This window comes from Ambystoma mexicanum, chromosome 6p (genome assembly GCF_040938575.1).
Source record: "Ambystoma mexicanum isolate Mex_15411 chromosome 6p, UKY_AmexF1_1, whole genome shotgun sequence".
Lineage (NCBI taxonomy): Eukaryota > Metazoa > Chordata > Amphibia > Caudata > Ambystomatidae > Ambystoma > Ambystoma mexicanum.
In genome coordinates, this window is record NC_090935.1 from 229548880 (window position 1) to 229565686 (window position 16807).

At 45.7% G+C, this 16807-nt stretch overlaps 1 protein-coding gene across 1 annotated transcript; it reads left to right on the forward strand.

Moving 5' to 3' along the window:
• The first annotated feature begins 6952 nt into the window (after nucleotides 1-6952).
• On the forward strand, nucleotides 6953-8186 carry GNPNAT1 (glucosamine-phosphate N-acetyltransferase 1). The gene has a single exon (XM_069626925.1). It carries the CDS (start codon nucleotides 7071-7073, stop codon nucleotides 7626-7628), a length of 558 nt encoding a protein of 185 aa, XP_069483026.1. The 5' UTR covers nucleotides 6953-7070; the 3' UTR covers nucleotides 7629-8186.
• Nucleotides 8187-16807: the final 8621 nt, after the last annotated feature.

The window sequence follows — 16807 nt, forward strand, 5'->3', positions numbered from 1 at the left end:
AGTGGTATGGTTAACGCCCTGAAGAAAGAGATACGCTCCGAAATGCATTGGCATTAAAACAACCGTACACAAAATGAAACAAGTCTGCTTCTCATTTAGCAAAACACCCAGCTGTTGATGGTCCTCAGATTCAGGATTATACTCTTGAAATTTTTCTAAAGTGGCTCTAAATACGATTTTAGATATCCATGAGCGATGAACTCTAAGCTCATTAAACATTAAAACAAACACAATCTGAACAGTGAGCTCCAGAAGAGCTCCAACGGAGAGCACCGGACTTAGCTGGATGTGTTCATCCAACTTTCTTATAAGGTCCCCCACATCCTTTACATGATTGTGGCGCAAAAAAAACACACCATTTTTGCCACAATATTTTCTAATCACTGCCATTTTTGCTGCGATTTTAAGACATGGAACCTCTGCAGGAAGTCCCGCCCCCTACTTATGGTATGTTGGGAGCCTGAGATCGTGCCATGCTTGAGACAGGCAGGTGTGACCATACCACAGCGAATATTTGAAAGAAGATACCCTCTGAGAAAGCCCTATCAAATGTATTCCCGAAGAGATGACAATCTGAGGGAGGAACTCCCCGAAGGAATATAAGAGCGACAGAGGAGCAAGTGACATCACGCACTAAGAAGACTGGCTGAAAGAATGTATGGCGCTTCTCGTAACTGATAACGAAGTTAAAGATCGAGTAAACTTTCATATGTGAAAAGAAGATTGTACATGTGTGACGCACTGCAGAAAAGGTAAGCCGTTCAATAACTGTACAGACGCTGTAATGCAAGTAAGCTAAGTGATCATAGAAGCTAGCTATATGTAATGAACAGAATGCAGGTGAAGCCGCCATTGTATAGGAACTGGACATCGGCATCATGAATTAGTAAGCCCGGACCCATGGAGAAGAAAGGCCGAGAGCTGTGTCACAGCAAAGAATTAGCTCAGATCGGGACATGAGTGGCGAGGCTGCCTGGCACCAAAGTTGAAGCAAGCCAATGAAGGTTATCTATTCTCAAAGGCAGTAAAACGTGAGAAGCTGAATCATCCCCTGTTAAGGTGCAAAGAAAGAACACCAAGAGTGCCAAGTTTTATTCAATTAGCACATTTAAATGCTGCAAACTGGTCTGAATCGTGGTCTCCTGTCATGTGAGCCAAGGATGAAAATAGAGTTGGGCATTGAGTCCTAGAACTACGATAGTGCGTGCCCATCCTCCGTTATATTCCAAGAGACAAGAATACATTGCAAGGCCAAGTTCAAAGACAATCTTCATGGCAGAAGGCATGGGTGATGAGAGACGTTGGGCTAATTGGGCAGGGAGGTAAAGTCATGTCTACCTCCTGGCACCTGGGTATGAGCTTACGTGCTGCTAAAGTGAACCGAAGGTGCCAGACATGGCACGAGCGTGCCAACCAATTTTAGAGGGCCATATAATGAAAGGTTTTATAGTTTGAGAACCAATAGTATACCATGTACTGGGAACCAATAGTATAAGTGTTGAAGATGACTTGCAGTAGAGGTAGGCACAAGTTGTCCACCTGACAGTAGACACCCAATCACAACCTCACCCCTTATAGAAAGTATACTTAGATGTTCCCCTTGTGCCTATCACACCCACTCGTAGGTTTTTCTTATTTGCTACGTAGTATGACGTCTCATATGATTAATTTTTTGTATGAAGATGTGATTTTTGGTGAAATGTACTGAGAGACTCGAGCAAAAGTCTATTGATGTCCGTTGTAACTCCCCGTTTTAGACAATTGATAACAAAACAGCCAACTTGGCCATCATCCTGAGTTGGTGCGATTATTTGGTGTCGGGGTTATTCTGCATCCCATCTACTGCATGTGGGCTATCCAAAGGGCTCTAAACTCAAGTTTGTCCATCTATGAATTATATTGTATGCCTAATAGATGGTCTGTGAATCCCTGTCATAGTCACCCATCCACTCGCAGACCACCGGGTATCGTCAGCATAATTGGTATATTTAATGCCAATGCTATCCAGGAGGTCAATCAGATGGTGGGTATAAAGATTAAACAAAGTTGGCGAGAGACAGGCATCCTGTGGAACACCACAGGAAAGTATCTCTGGCGAGGACCAAAATCCTCTGAAACCCACCCTGGCAATTCTGGACCCCAAGAAGGATGACAACCACAAAAGGGCTGATGGAGAGCAGCTAGATATTTCATCCAATTTCTCGACTAGCAAAGCATGATCAAAAGGATCGAATGACGCAGAGAGATCAAGCAGCATCAACAAAGCTATACGGCCTGAATCCACAATACTGGTCAGATTGGCTTTTAGGTTGAGCATTGTGGTCTCTGTGCCATGCATGGCATAGAAGCCAGATTGTAGGGTACCTAAGAGATTGATGTTTTCTATGTGGATCTGAAATTGCTAAATATTCTATCCAGGACTTTAAGCAAAAAGGGTACCTTAGTGATTGGATAATAGTTGCGGACAATCTTAGGATCAAGTGTTTCCCTTTTCAGAATAGGGGTAATCAGACATTTTTAAGAGCATCAGGCACAAATAATGAGGCAAATGAGGAGTTGACCATTTTTGTAATGAGAGGAGCCAGGCAACCAATGAATGACAGCCTTAATAATGCTGCCTGGACAGGCATCACCAGGGCCGGATGATGGTTTCAGACCTTTAATAGTCTTTATCAATTCATCCTCAGAGATTTCGTTAAAGCTAAACTTATGAGTCAGAGCATAAATTACAGACATCTGATTTTCAGGGTTATTCTCGTTATTATCAGTTAGACGAAGGTTCAGATCTTTGCTCGATGGGAATTAAGTTTCGAAGCAAAGCCTTGTTGGATTTCCGTACACCATAAATCACTCTTTGTAATGACAGAGTGAGAACTATTTTTTCCCTCAAATACTTTGAGAACAGAGAACAGTTCTCTCTGATGAGATTTAGCAGAGAGAATTATATTCTCAAAGTGATCTTGTTTAGCAGAAATAATGGAGTTCTCATAGTAAGCAGCTGCAATGTGGTATATAGAGAGATTCTCCTGACAAGGGGATTTCCGCCAAACTCATTCACATTGGGCCTCAGTACGAGGCCGGCGGTAGCCGTGGTGGTAAAACTGCCAAGCTGCCACCGGACTTGTGCATTTTTCCGGCGCCTGGCTCCACGGAAACACCAGGGGATTACGACCACGGTGTTCCTGGAAGTCAGACGCCGAAAAAAGGTAAATCCCCATTGAGTCCAATAGGGCTCAATGGGAATGGGGATGAGGGAAGCACCAGCACCATTAATAACAGTGCTGGTGCTTCCCCAGACTTGGAGTGTGCCGGTCCAGTAACAACGGTGCCGGTAGGCTTACCGGCACCATTGTTAGTGGATCTGCATACTCGTAATGTCTTTTTATTTTCCTAAGTTCATTTAGATTGTCTGAAAAACAGGTTTTATCTAAGGTTTCAGTTTTAAACTTTTTAACAACAGCAGGGGCTATGGTGTCAATAACGCAAGTGGTAATTTCTTGAAATTGATTCACAAGAATACAAGTCTGACTAGAGTAAATAAGACTACTTAATAGGGGGTGAGCCATGTCTACAAAACCTTCAGGGGAGATCCTGTGGAGATTCCTGATCTTCATGTCTATTCTAAGATTACTATTCACATATGATGGCTTAGAAGGTAGCAAAAGCGAAAAACCAATCATGAATGATCAGTCCAAGTACAAGCAGAGATATCTAAAGGAGTAGTAGTGAGATTGTAAGTAAGAACCCAATCTAAGATACGTTCTTCTGTGTGAGTAGGATTCTGAACAAGCTGAGTGAATCCACTTGCTTGGGACGAGAGAAGCGAACCTACATCATAATCATCCTGATGATAGGCCCAGTAGTTAAAATCACCTAAAATTTAGATATGTGAGGACATCTTCATAAAGTCCCAAAGAAGCGTCAGCAGCTGCTCTTCAAATAAATGAGTATCCATAAGGGGTCCATAAAGAGTAAGAATGGAGATGGTAGTGTTGCAATCTACATTCATCTTTATAAATGTGTGCTGACACTCATCGAGTGTGGGTAGGGTACAAGAGTATGCATTAAGAGTATCTTTCAAGATAATTGCATTAACCCCGCCTCTCCCCTGTGAGCGATCTGTCCTAAAAATGCAAAAACCTGGTGGTAAAGCCAGCGATGCAGCGTGATTAGTTGCATCAGGAAGCCAAGTCTCTGCTAAGCATAAGAGGTCACGTTTTTACCCTCAATTAGATCTGCTATTTCTGTAGCATGTTTAACAAGGGAACGAGTATTTAATAAAGCAGTTTTGAAATGATATTGAGGAGGAACCATGCAATGAATGCTGTAAAACAGATCACCAGTGGCATTGGTGAGGCTTCAGGTGACGAAATCTTGATTAGTCAGACCATCTAAATGAAGTAGAGAAGTTGTCGAGCTATGTTCAGCATATGGTGAGCATAAATCAGGAATGTTATACTTAGTATAAGCATTAGCTACAGTTTGTGTATAATTGTAATGATTATTAACAACATCATCAGCGTTAGGTGGATTACAACGAGCCGATTAGCATGAAGGAGAGGTAGTATAACGTGTAAGGATTTCCTTGTGCGTAAGTGTTTGAGAAACATATTGGCCTCACAAAGATCCTTACCAATTTGACTCCTAGCAATAGCTTCCAAAGGATGCATGTAGAAGAAATGTAAATGAACGAAAATATTAAAATTATAGAAGGAGGGTAATACAAGAGTGCAAACTCACGGGCAGCAGAACGATACACAGGAGCACAGACGCCACGGACCGGCACAGACCGGCCAGTTTCTCACGCGCCGGTTTACAAATGAGTAGGCTAAAGGACTACAATCCAGCTGGGAAAAGTAGTTCCAGTACAGGTGAAATCAAGAAAAGCACTAGAAAAAAGCTTCAGGAAATTATCAAGAGTCAATATAAGAGCAGTGTTATTTATGATTCTTCCACTGATGGGACACTCAAACATTAATTTAAAAAACGAATTCACAATTTCCTATTCAATTGAAATTAATTTCTAAAAACTAAGTCCACTGATCCTACAAAGTCAAAATTAGCAAATAAGCAGCAGAAAAGTTTAAAACAGCTTGAAAAGCAGAAAACGCGTGAGCACTTCCTTAAATATCGGCACAGACCGGCTAGTTGCTCAAGCGTGTGGTATGTAAATTAGTAGTCGAAAGTACTACAATCCAGCTGGGAACAATAGTTCCAGGACAGGTGAAATCAAGACAAGCACTCGAAAAAAGCTGCGGAAAAGTATCAAGAATCAAGATAAGAGCAGCCTTCCAAAAGGGACTGAGTTATTAATGGACCGATGAGAGAGTAAAGGGTTTTACGATGATTACAAAGTGTATTTGTATAGTGCCCGTTTTGAAGGTGCTCCGCAAAGGTTCTGCATGTTTAATAACTGGATGTGAGAGTATGTGGTTTGGGTGCTGTGTTAGGGCAAGTGATGCAGGGGAATGAGTGTACTGTGGCGATTGCCTTATGCACTTTGTAGAAAGCTGAAGGACAATACTCTGTAATTGAATGGGAAGCTCTTGCTTGTGTATGGGTCATGCAACATTTCAAGTTCTATGTGTGGGCTATGGTTTTTAAATTGAGAACGAATCATAAACCCTTGTTGAAAGTTTTGAAAGCTAGAGGTTTGGGTAAAACAACTCTGAGGTTTGCTCAACCAGCTTCTAAATTGCATGAGTATGTATATGTTCAAGGAAACAGGAATGCAAGAGCTGATTTTTTGTTACGGTTGCCATTACCGGAGGTTGGGTGAAAGGATGATGCAGAAGGAGATGTGGAGATGGTAGCGTTTATTAGTGATGGACAGGCTGCAATTGTATGAGTGGAAGAGTATGTTGGAGCATGATGAAGTGCTGGTGCGAGTAGTACATAACGTGTTGAATGGGTGGCCTAGAGAATGGGTTTTGGACAAAGAGATGCAAGTGTAAGTAAAGATGCAAGAGGAGTTGTCTGTGGAAGATGGTGTGTTGATACGTGATCACAGAGTGGTGCCTCCGGCTGATGCACATACAAGATTATTTAAAAATGGCACATGAAGGTCACGTGGGGGATACTCCTATAGAAGCAATGCGTGAGTGTTATTGGAAGCCAGGAATGGACAAAGAAGTCAATTGGATGGCGGACGGGTGCAGTGTTTGCTGCACCGCTGATAAGGCCATGCCATAGCTCTCAACTCGCACGCATTTGGCGGGTGTCACCCGCCTTGTAAAGTGCTGACTCACCCGCCAAGCCTCCTGCACGCCCATTCATTCTAATGGGCGTCACACCCGTCAAAAACAAAATCGGGTGATTTCACCCGCCTTTGCGACACAAATGGTTGAGAGCTATGGGCCATGCACTGAAGAAAGGTACTGTGAGAAACCATAAGGAGTCTCATCTGCTATTCCCAGTGGATCTCTCCCTCAGGTGGCCCAGACCCTGGGGGTGGACCAGTGCGGGAGGATCACCTGGGTGAGAGGTCTTCAGGGAGTGTATGGAAGGCCTCAGGGGGGAGGGTCCGGATCACGGGATGCGATCAGAACATCGCAACACAAACCAATGTTACCCTGCGTGACCCAGTGTGTGCTTTTTTAAAACAGGCTCTATGTCAGGCCTGCGCCATGTGAGCTGCAGAAATCGCAGTTATTTCTTGATTGGCCGGTGTAACAGGTTTGGCAGGCACACACAGGCTCCCCCGCCCCTCTAATGCTTCCAAAGTATTTAATTAAGGCGCCCCCGCCCCCCTCCCCTCCCCTCCCACTCTGTATTGCTGGCGATTGCGCTGCTTTCAGGGGTGCTGCTACACTATGACGATTGTGCGCTGTTTTCCTTGGCAGTACAAGGCGCGCGGCAATCTCCCAGCGTCCGCACGTCACGCCACGTCACGTTCCTAGGGCGGGCTGGTTTTTGATTTCTTTTAAAGTGCGGTTGCGCTTGCTTTGCCGCTTCAGTTCAGTCTGCCACTCCACTGCCTGCTGGCTTCCCCGGCAGCCTCTTTTCCGGCTTTGCCACGTCAGAGGCTCCGCAGCCGCCGGGCAGGTAGAGGTGAGCTGGAGCCGGGCGAGATGCCGGACGACACGCCGCTCTTCGACCCCCAGCTTCTGCTGGAACTGGACTGGAGCAAGAACACGGCGGCGTTCTCGCCGCTCATCTCCCCCCGCGAGCCCGGGGACGGGCTGGTGCTGCGCCCGCTGTGCCGGGCGGACCTGCAGCACGGCTTCTTCAAGGTGCTGAGCCAGCTGACGGAGGCGGGCGGCGTGTCGCCCGAGCGCTTCGCCAGCACCTTCGAGCACATGCAGCGCACCGGCGACTACTACGTGGTGGTGGTGGAGGACTTGAACCTGGGCAGGGTGGTGGCCACGGCTACCCTCATCGTGGAGCACAAGTTCATCCGCGGCTGCGCCTCCCGCGGGCGCATCGAGGAGGTGGTGGTGAGCGACGAGTGCCGGGGCCGGCAGCTGGGCAAGCTGCTGCTCTCCGCCCTCACCCTGCTGAGCCGCCGCCTGGGCTGCTACAAGACCACGCTGGAGTGCAAGCCCCAGAACGTGCCCTTCTACGAGAAGTTCGGCTACTCGGCCTCCGAGGAGACCTACATGCAGAACCGCTTCAGCCCCCAGCTCTGACACCCCGCAGGAGAGGGGGACTCTTCACAATGAATGCAGGAATTCAAAGGACTTCTCGACCGAAACCAATGGCAACTAGGGACTTCCCCCTCCGCCCCACCAAGACAGGGGGGGGGGGGGCATTGGACATTGTCCACCAGGAAAAGGACCTGCGGCTCTCCTGCAAAATTATCTCATAGGCTTCTCCACCCCCACAAATAGGGGGTATGTACTGTATGTATCTCCGCCTGAAAGAAAACAGTGGACCCCCGGGGGGAGGGAGGTTCTCTTATCACTAAAATGATGACCTATTTTATCCTCCCTAAATACACTGGCACCAGATGTATCCTCCTAAAAAAAAAAGGGAGCCACAATTGTTACATGGAGGACACGTCTCAAATGCCCATTTGCTGCAGACTGAATGGAACATGTTTTACGTAATATTATATAGGAACTTATTTTTGACGGTACAGAAGCTGCTCTAAATCATTATTTAATCTTTTTTGAATGGGTAAATGTTCTAAATTGGGGGTGGGCGGGGTTTGATTTGTACCCAAATATTAATATATATTTTCTTGCAATTGTTTTCGCAAAGCTTTTTTTATATTCCAGATTTAGTGATCGCAAAGAAAGGGAGATTTGTTGTTGCTTGAGTAAATCATTGTGGCAGTGAAAGCTGTTTTGTTATATTGCTTCAAATGCAGACCATCGAAATTTAGAGGCAAAACTTGCACATCGGATCCTACCTCGCCCGCTAGCACTGCTATTTATAAATGGCAAAAGAATGTTTTTTTTTGGGGCGGTTACCATGTACGTGGTCAGAAAGAAAACATGCCACACTTTTTTCGGGAACATGCCTACTCATTCCTGCGACTTACCACCGCCTGTCTGCAATAATCTAATATCTCTACAGTACCTCCTTCAACTCTTTACCTCGATTTTTATAACGTTTGTGCAGAAGATTTTTCCATGATGCAGCCCTTTCAGAAGAGTTACCAAGAGAAATGCTATAGGACTCCTAGTGGAACACCCTTATCAGGTTAACTTTGTCAAACGATTAGTCTCTCCTAAGGAGTCCAATCACATTACTAATGTATAGAAATTGGTAATTTTGTAGAACTTTAGGTTGAAATATTGTATATTGGGATTTTATAAAGCCAAAACCTGGCTGGGAGACTAGTGTGTTGAACGGGGGTGGGTGCACAGCACACTCTGGCAGTTGTAGGTAGAAGAGGTGGCTGAAATGATTGAGGTGGCGGCAGATATAGGACAGTTCTGAATGACAAACGATTGAGGGGGGGGGGGGTCCTGGATGACAAAGAAATTGGGCTGAGTGGAGCGATTGTAGAGATGTTCTTAGAAAAGTGGGATATTCTGTCCCTTTTGTAAAGTGTAGGATGGAAGGGCAAATATGATGTGCACAGGTAACTTGTGCCAGAGACATGGCCTTGTGTAATACATCACTGGGTTCCTGTTGGGGGTTACTTCACCATGCTCTTCTCTTTGTTTATTTTTTGTCCTGACAAATTGAAATGTTACCCCTGTACAATATATAACATTTATATTTTTACTGGCACTTGAGTGGTGGGGGTCATGTATGTGGGATTGGGAGCTCCCTCTTTGGCCGGTATAATTCAAACACCATTTGATTGTGATGGCAGTGGGTAAGTAAGCAGGAGTGAACAGGACAGCAAGAGTAGAGGGGGATTAGGCAGGAGTAGTAGGTAGAGTTTGAAAGTGGATGGAGATTAGAGGTTTAGTAGAGTCGTTAGAAATGCACACATTTTCGGACTGAAAAAGCAGGTGCAGTGATGAATTGTTAACTTGTAACTGAGAGAGGAGACCAGGGATGACATTTGGAAGCCAGGAGAAAGATCACTTTAATTTTGGGATGGGAGCACAGCATGAGGCATTGAGTGCCATCCATTGACTGATTTAATCAGTCTGAGGTGGCTGTAGTAAAGGAGGTGTGCTATTTCAAGTGTGCCTTTTCTTTGGTCCAAAGAAAGAGACACTGTAGTGAAAGAAGTGAACAAGGATATGCTTGCACGGTTATGCAGGGGGGGTGGAATATTTAGTGGAAACAGTTTGTGCTTGAGCTGTAGGCGGGATGCCGGTTTTACAGGGGAGTCCAGTCCCTGCAAGGGATAGATACTTTTGGATAAGAGCTGGGAGATATTGTGGTCCTGTTGATAGGTGTAAAACAAAATGAATGCATGCACTTTTAATGCAGACATTCAGTGATTGAGCTCCCTGTTCAGTAGCAATGAATCCTTTGTAAGTGGCAGTCAGCTGACTTGCCGTCTCGTGATAATTGGCATCTATTAACTGTAGCTCCATTATGATGTACGCCCTGCTCCCCCCAGCCCCCCAACCAGGGGTGCCTCGGACTGTGTTCCGCTGTAATCAAAGGAGGGAGGGCATACATTATAATAGAGAAAAAGAGGTCAATAGCCCCTATGATAGAGGTGCACACTTGTCGTGAATGCTTGACCCCAGCAATGGCCCCAGGCAAACTGTTTACTTATGCAATGTGGCCAACTCCTTCACCTAGGTCATATCCTCTTACAAAAGCAAGCAGTGTTGGTGGCCTGAATTTCGTGGGATGGAGGGCTGCATTTGGCCCGCAGGCCATATGTTGGGCGACCCTGCATTAGCCTGCACATGGGGGCGGTATCGCCACTACAATAGCTCTACTAGCAACCCACAACTTGGCACAGAAAATAGGAGTGATGCCCCTATCGCACCACAATGCATGACACTGGCAGAGATAGGTGGCCAAAACTGAGGGTTACGGTAAAGTATCACCTCCCAACCCACTAAAAAAAATAATCTCTCTGCTTCCTTACTCAAATGCTAAACTAAACACAACCAAAATTCTACAGCACAACAAACCACACATACTCGCACAACAGCACCTGATAACTACCAACTGAAAATTCACAACTATGCTCAGTGAATGGTGAAAACTGAACTGGAGCTGCCAACGGCACATCATAGCTCTCTTGTGCCTTCTCCCCGCTCAGTCCTACTAACGTACCTACCCACACTTTACCCTCTTGCTTTTTACATCCACCAGGGGACCACTCGGGTGCTGATAGTGTGCAGTATATCCTTTAACGTAACAGTTGAGTATTTATATCCCAACCTGGAGAAGGTGGAGCCTCTGGCAGGTGAATTGGTTTTACTTCTTCCATAAAAGCTTGAACTACAGGTTTGTTCCAGGTTTATGGGCCATGGTGAAGAAAGGGGATCCTCTGAGTTTTCTCTTGTATGATTTGGGTTCCAACCTGATGTCGCTGCTGGATCGGAGTGGCCTTGTAGTGTGATGTACATTTAGTTTTCTTCGGAGGAACTCTGCACCTTGGTCGTGGATTGCTCTGTGCATTATGCACATTGATTTGAACTGTGTTCCGCTGTTTGACAGGTGGCTAGTGGCAATTTGGCAGCAAGGTATCTACAAGCAACCAGGGGAGGAAACAATGGGGAGCAGATCTCCCAGTCTCATGTTGGGTGGGAAGTGGCAGGTGTGTGGACCTAGGTGTTAGGGAGGAGACATTCCTTGAAGAGAACAGTCTTGAGCTCCTCGTAGAACTGCAAGGAATGGAATCTGAGGTAGACTGGGAAGAGGTTTTGCAGTCTTGGGGCACACCCCAAGAATGCCTGTCTTCAGGAATGCAGGAAGAGTTGAAGCCTGCACAATAAATGTTGTTCTACAACATTTCTCCCCTTTTTGATTGGTGTTTGTTCCTCTGAAATCTTGGTCCTTTTGCGGATTTTCATAAAAAGACTCCATTTTCTTTTATAATGGCTCTAGACCTTTCTTTCAGTGGTAGAAGTGTGTCCAAAAAACAGTGAAACTGTAGCTCGGGTGGGGTTGAGCAAGATGCAAAACATGATTGAAGTAGTTGTGAATGGGCTTGGTTGGCACTAAGTGGGTAGGACGGGCAAAGGAAGGAGGTACTCTGTATTGGTCTGGCAGTTGGAACATTTATATATGGTATTGTGTAATCATTTGCCTCTACTCGCTAATCTTAACTCTGCTAGAACCCATAATATGTTCCTGAACATCAGCTGCTCCAACAGGAGACTGCCACTAGAAAAATGTTTGCTGCTATTTGGTAATTTATTACAAAGCTTTGATCCCAAGAATGAAAATCTCTCCTCCGGAACAGATTTCAGTTTAGCTGTAACTGCTTTGGGGTGGTAAAATGAAGAGGTATGTTTTAATTTCAAAAGGAAACATTCCGGCATAGCAAAAATGGTTGTAAAAAGTAGTAAAACTGTAACAGTTCAAAATAAAAAGTAGTGGCACTCCGCTGCCATTCACTGCTTTCTTTAGGTCAGGGTTGTCCAACTCTAAGGCTGGAATCCTGACCGGTTTTCGGGATACCCCTCAATATTCACGAGAAAACATTTGCATACATTTACTCATAATTATTAATGAGGGATATCATGAAAACCAGTCAGGATTCCAGCCCTCAAGGTCTGGAGTTGGACAACCTTACTTTAGAACATTTATCACTTTGTCCCTCACTCTGCTATGTAGGTGCTTTTTTTGCTAGGTCGGGCCTTGCAAATTATTTAAATCCCACTAGACCTGCAGGGCAAGGTCTTTAGCTTACATACTCAACCTACTGGTGACAAAATATTTACCAGTGCTTTTTGCAAAATGGTACATGTCACCACAAGCACACTTCATATTTGCTGCATTGCTGTGAAGCATGCACAGTGCAACCTGTATTTGCCATTACTGCAAACGAAAAATACATTGCTAACATCCCCATACTCGCCAGCAGGGTTGAGTATCACGCAAATGGTACTCTTCATGCATAAAGATGGAAATTAGCCCTTTTTTCTTTATAGTGGAAGAAAGTGTTCACTCTCCATCTTTCACTACGGAAATAGTTTCCTTTAAAACTATTTTGTGTCTTTTTTTGTAAGTATGTTTTAGTTCTGTGCTTGCCTTCAACCATTCTTGTATCTTACATTTTCTATGAATGCACTAAGTGCTTGCCTGCCATCTTTTGGCGAGCCGTTAAGTCCATTATTCAGTTGTAAGCCTTGGTTGGACGTTGTCTGGTTTAAGTTTTGGCCTGTGCAGCCTTAAGCATGTCAGGGAAGCCCTTACAGCAAGACTTGAAGCTGGCTTCAAAAAAAATCCCTTGCTTGCTCCTCTGCTCCCGCAATGGTGGTAGATTAACCAAACTATTTCACAGCCTGCACAGTGTAGGCTGCCCACTGCTTGGTTTTTCATTGTTTAAGAGTTTTCGGCTTAAAGAACTTCCACACTCAACGAGATTTGTCGGGGTCTCTTGAGTGACAGGTATTGGACATGCCATGTGTCCTTCCAACTGAGTGTATAATGTATAGAGGCATTCTAAATTGCCACTATGCTAATCATTCTGCCCATGCCCCAACCTTCACCTTTCAGCATTGAGACACTCTCAGCTTGTTTTATTGATGTCGAATTTGCTGTTCTTTCTGGTGCCGCTTCGAAGAACATCGCTATCGATGGTTTTCGACGGAGACTGAGCGCTCAAAGTCTAGAATTAACTGAACTCTGCTTTTTGCATCCAAACTAATGGTGGAAAAATGTAATCAGATGATGTTAATGTGCTGCAGATCAAGTGCACCCATGCACATAAAATGGGGACAAATTCCCAAGCCCAAGGTACACATATGTGTGTAACGTTCGTTCGACTGAATGTTCCTCCAACATATTCCTCATCTTTGATATCTCATCCAGCTTCGGCTGCTGTCAGAAAAAGAATTCCTGCCAGAGGGCGCCGTGCATCGATTGAGTCGATGTCCCTCGAAGGCCTCTGTCAAAGGTAATGTCACTGAGTGTATAAGTAGCACGCACGGCGCCCATTGGCCTCAGTTCTATTTTTCCTTCCTGTTCGTGTTGTGCTGTCAGCCCAGGCAAGCAGTAGTTAGCATTGTGAGAACGGAAGCTGCAATAATAGCATAGGAAATTTTACAGTGGGGTAGGCTTAGAAGGGCGATGAGGAATACGTTGGAGAACATCCAGTAGAAAGAACGTTACCAGTTGGTAAGTAACTTGTTATTCAAATGGATTGTGTCTGCCAACGTATTCCTCATCTTTGCTAGACGCCCAGCAGTATGCAAAATTTGGCCAAGGCAACATCCTGAGAGTGGGAAGCATCTAAACAGTAATGCTTCGTGAATGTATGCAGCGTTGACCAATTTGCTGCATCACAGATAGATTTAATAGGTACGCCCCTTTGAAGGGCTGCAGAAGAGGCTATACCTCTGGTGGAATGAGCTCTCAAGCCTTCTGGCGGGTCCTTGCCTGCCAATTTGTAACATTCTGAGATGCCAAGAATAATCCACCTTGATAATATCTGCTTTGAAACAGCTTGACCCAATTTCCTACCGGTGGATCCAATAAAGAGTTGGTCATCCACTCTGAGTTTGGAGAACCTAGAAATATAAAAGTTTAAAGTAGAAGCATTCTTCCAAAGAGCACTTGAAAATAGAGAGCGCTGCCAGGTAACCTTTAATGGTCCCAACATTGAGACCTTTGTGTGCCAATGATAAGAGGAAAGATAACACCTCTGGGGTGGAATATAGAAAAGGATCAACATTTGTTTCCCTGCACCAGTCGCAAAACTTGTTCCAACAGCAATGGTACAGAGATTTTGTTGCTGGTCTTCTTGCCGAAAGCAACACCTCTACCACGTCATCCGGGGGGGTCCGAATCCTTGTATTTCAGCCTTTCAGAAACCGCGCGTGAAGGTTGAGAGTGTTGACCTCTGGATGGAGAACCTGTCCCTCCCTTTGTGAGAGAAGATCCTCTCTCTGCGAAAGACGAATCGGAGGACAGATGGACATTTGTAGAAGGTCTGGGTTCCACATTCTCCTGGCCCAACCACAAACGCGTCTCCTAGAGCTCCTCTGTGAGGAAATTCCCTTGAGCAATACCTTTCGCACTTCCGGTTGACTCTGGTCGCAAACAGGTCTACTTAAGGGGTTCCCCAAAAGGTAAAAATCTCTTGAAGGACTTCCTGAGCTAGTTCCTACTCGTGGGAGACTGTGCTCTACCTGCTAAGAGCGTCCGCCATCGTGTTTTCCTCCCCAGCTAGGTAAACTGCCGATAAGGAGATACCTTCTTGAATTGCCCAGTACCAGAGCTGCATTGCCTCTGCTCAGTGGAAGTGACCGTAGACCACCTCTTTTGTTGAGGTAATGCATAGCCACTGTGTTGTCCGTCATTATCGGGACATTCTTTCCCCTGAAGAAGGGCTGGAAGGCCTTTAGCGCTAGTCTGATTGCCCTCAGCTCCAAAGGGTTGATGTGTACTTTGTACTCCGATGGAGACCAACGACCACTGACTGACAGATTGTTGGCATGGGCTCCCCACCCCATGAGTGAGGCGTCCGTCACTACTGTAATTTCCGGCCATGGCTGCCAAAAATGTCCCTCCCTTCAGAATATTGTCCTTGCAGGCCCACCACAGAAGATCCTGTGCGACCATGCTTGGAATCTGAAGTAGGTCCATCATCCTTCCTGAGAACTGGGACCATTGTGTTCTTAGAGCCCATTGAAGGGATCTCATTTTCATGCAGGCTTCTGGCACCAGAAAAATGCAGCATGCCATGAGGCTGAGCAACCTCAAGAAATAGAACGCCAGAAGATTCTGGGCAGTTTGGAATTTGGTAACCATCTGAAGAATGTCTTGAGTCCTCACCTTGGGTTGCAAGCTCTTTCTTTTTCTTGAAATTGAGGGAGAAGCCCAGTCCGAAGGGAGAAGTAGGTGGCTGAAATTATCATGGGCTTGTTCAGGAGAACGCACCCTGATCAGCCAATCGTCCAGGTAGGGGTAGACATGAATCCTCCCTCTCCTGAGATGCGCAACACCACCAGTTTGGTGAAGACCCTAAGGGTAGAGATCATCCCGAATGGCAGGACTAACAACTGATAAGGTTCGCTGTTGGTGGCTCACACAAGGTATTTTCTGTGCTTGAGCTGGATTGGCACATGAAAATAAGCATCCTGAAGGCCCAATGACGACAACCAATCCTGTAACTGGAGGATGTGAGAAAGCGTGACCACCTTGAATCTGTCATTCCTGAGGAACTTGTTCAAGTATCTTAAGTCCAGGATGGGTCTAAGTCCCCCGTCTTTCTTGGGGATAAAAAAAATATGGGGAATACCAACCCTTGTTCCTCTCCGCTACAGGTACTGGTTCTATAGCACCTTCCTCTAGCAAGGTTAATATTTCCTGCACAAGGAGCGGATTTGGAATTCTCAAAGAGTGTGTCCTCGGTGGATTGTTGTGAGGCTGCGTTATAAATGGAAGGCAGTAACCTTGGGCTATTGTCTCCAGAGCCCAAGCATCTGAAGTGTCTCTCCATTCTTCAAAATGCTGAGACAGTCTACCCCCCAACCAGTGACATGTGACGCAAGCTCTCAAAGTGGTTTTGGAGTGGTTGCTGCCGATGTCAAGGAAGCTGGGACTGGCTTTGCACTTTTTTTCTCGTCCACCACGAGGGTTTCTTCTTTGGCCTCTTTGACTAGCCATTCCTCTCGCCTTTCCAAAAGAGGAGTAGTAACGATAGGATCGCCCCCTCCATGGTTGTCCTGAAGAACGAAAAGGTTGAGGTTGCCTAACGGCGACCCCTAAAGATTTGGCAGCCGCTTTTGAGGTCTGCAACCTCTCATTGTTCTCGTCAGCCTTGTTACCAAAAAGGCGAGACCTGTCAAAAAGCATGTTTAGAAGATGCACCTGCACATCTGGTGCAAAACCTGACTTCTGCAACCATGCAAATCTATGCATAACCATGCTTGTAGCCATACACCTGCTGACACTGTCTGCAGTGTCTAGTCCAGATTGAAGGGATTCACACATGGCTTCTTTGCTATCGCTAATGATAGCTAGGAAACCCTCCCATTCTGGAATCTGCTCCGCCACCATTGATTATGCACTCCCACAGAGTGTACGGAAATTTGGCTAAGGCACATGTGGAGTTGCCCGATTTAAGGGCCATACTCCCACATGAAAATACCTTGCGCGCCCATCCATCCACACGCTTGTCGTCCCTATCTGGAGGGATGGTAGGGTACGCCGCTTTATTCGATGTAGCTGTGGCTGCCTGGACCACCAGACTCTCGGGAGTGGGGTGTTTGGAACGATAGCCAGGGTCGCTAATGGAAGGGCAGTATTTTCTCGTGAG

Excerpts from the sequence above, each read along its gene's own strand:
- GNPNAT1 (XM_069626925.1), top strand. The coding sequence starts at position 7,071 with ATGCCGGACGACACGCCGCTCTTCGACCCCCAGCTTCTGCTGGAACTG.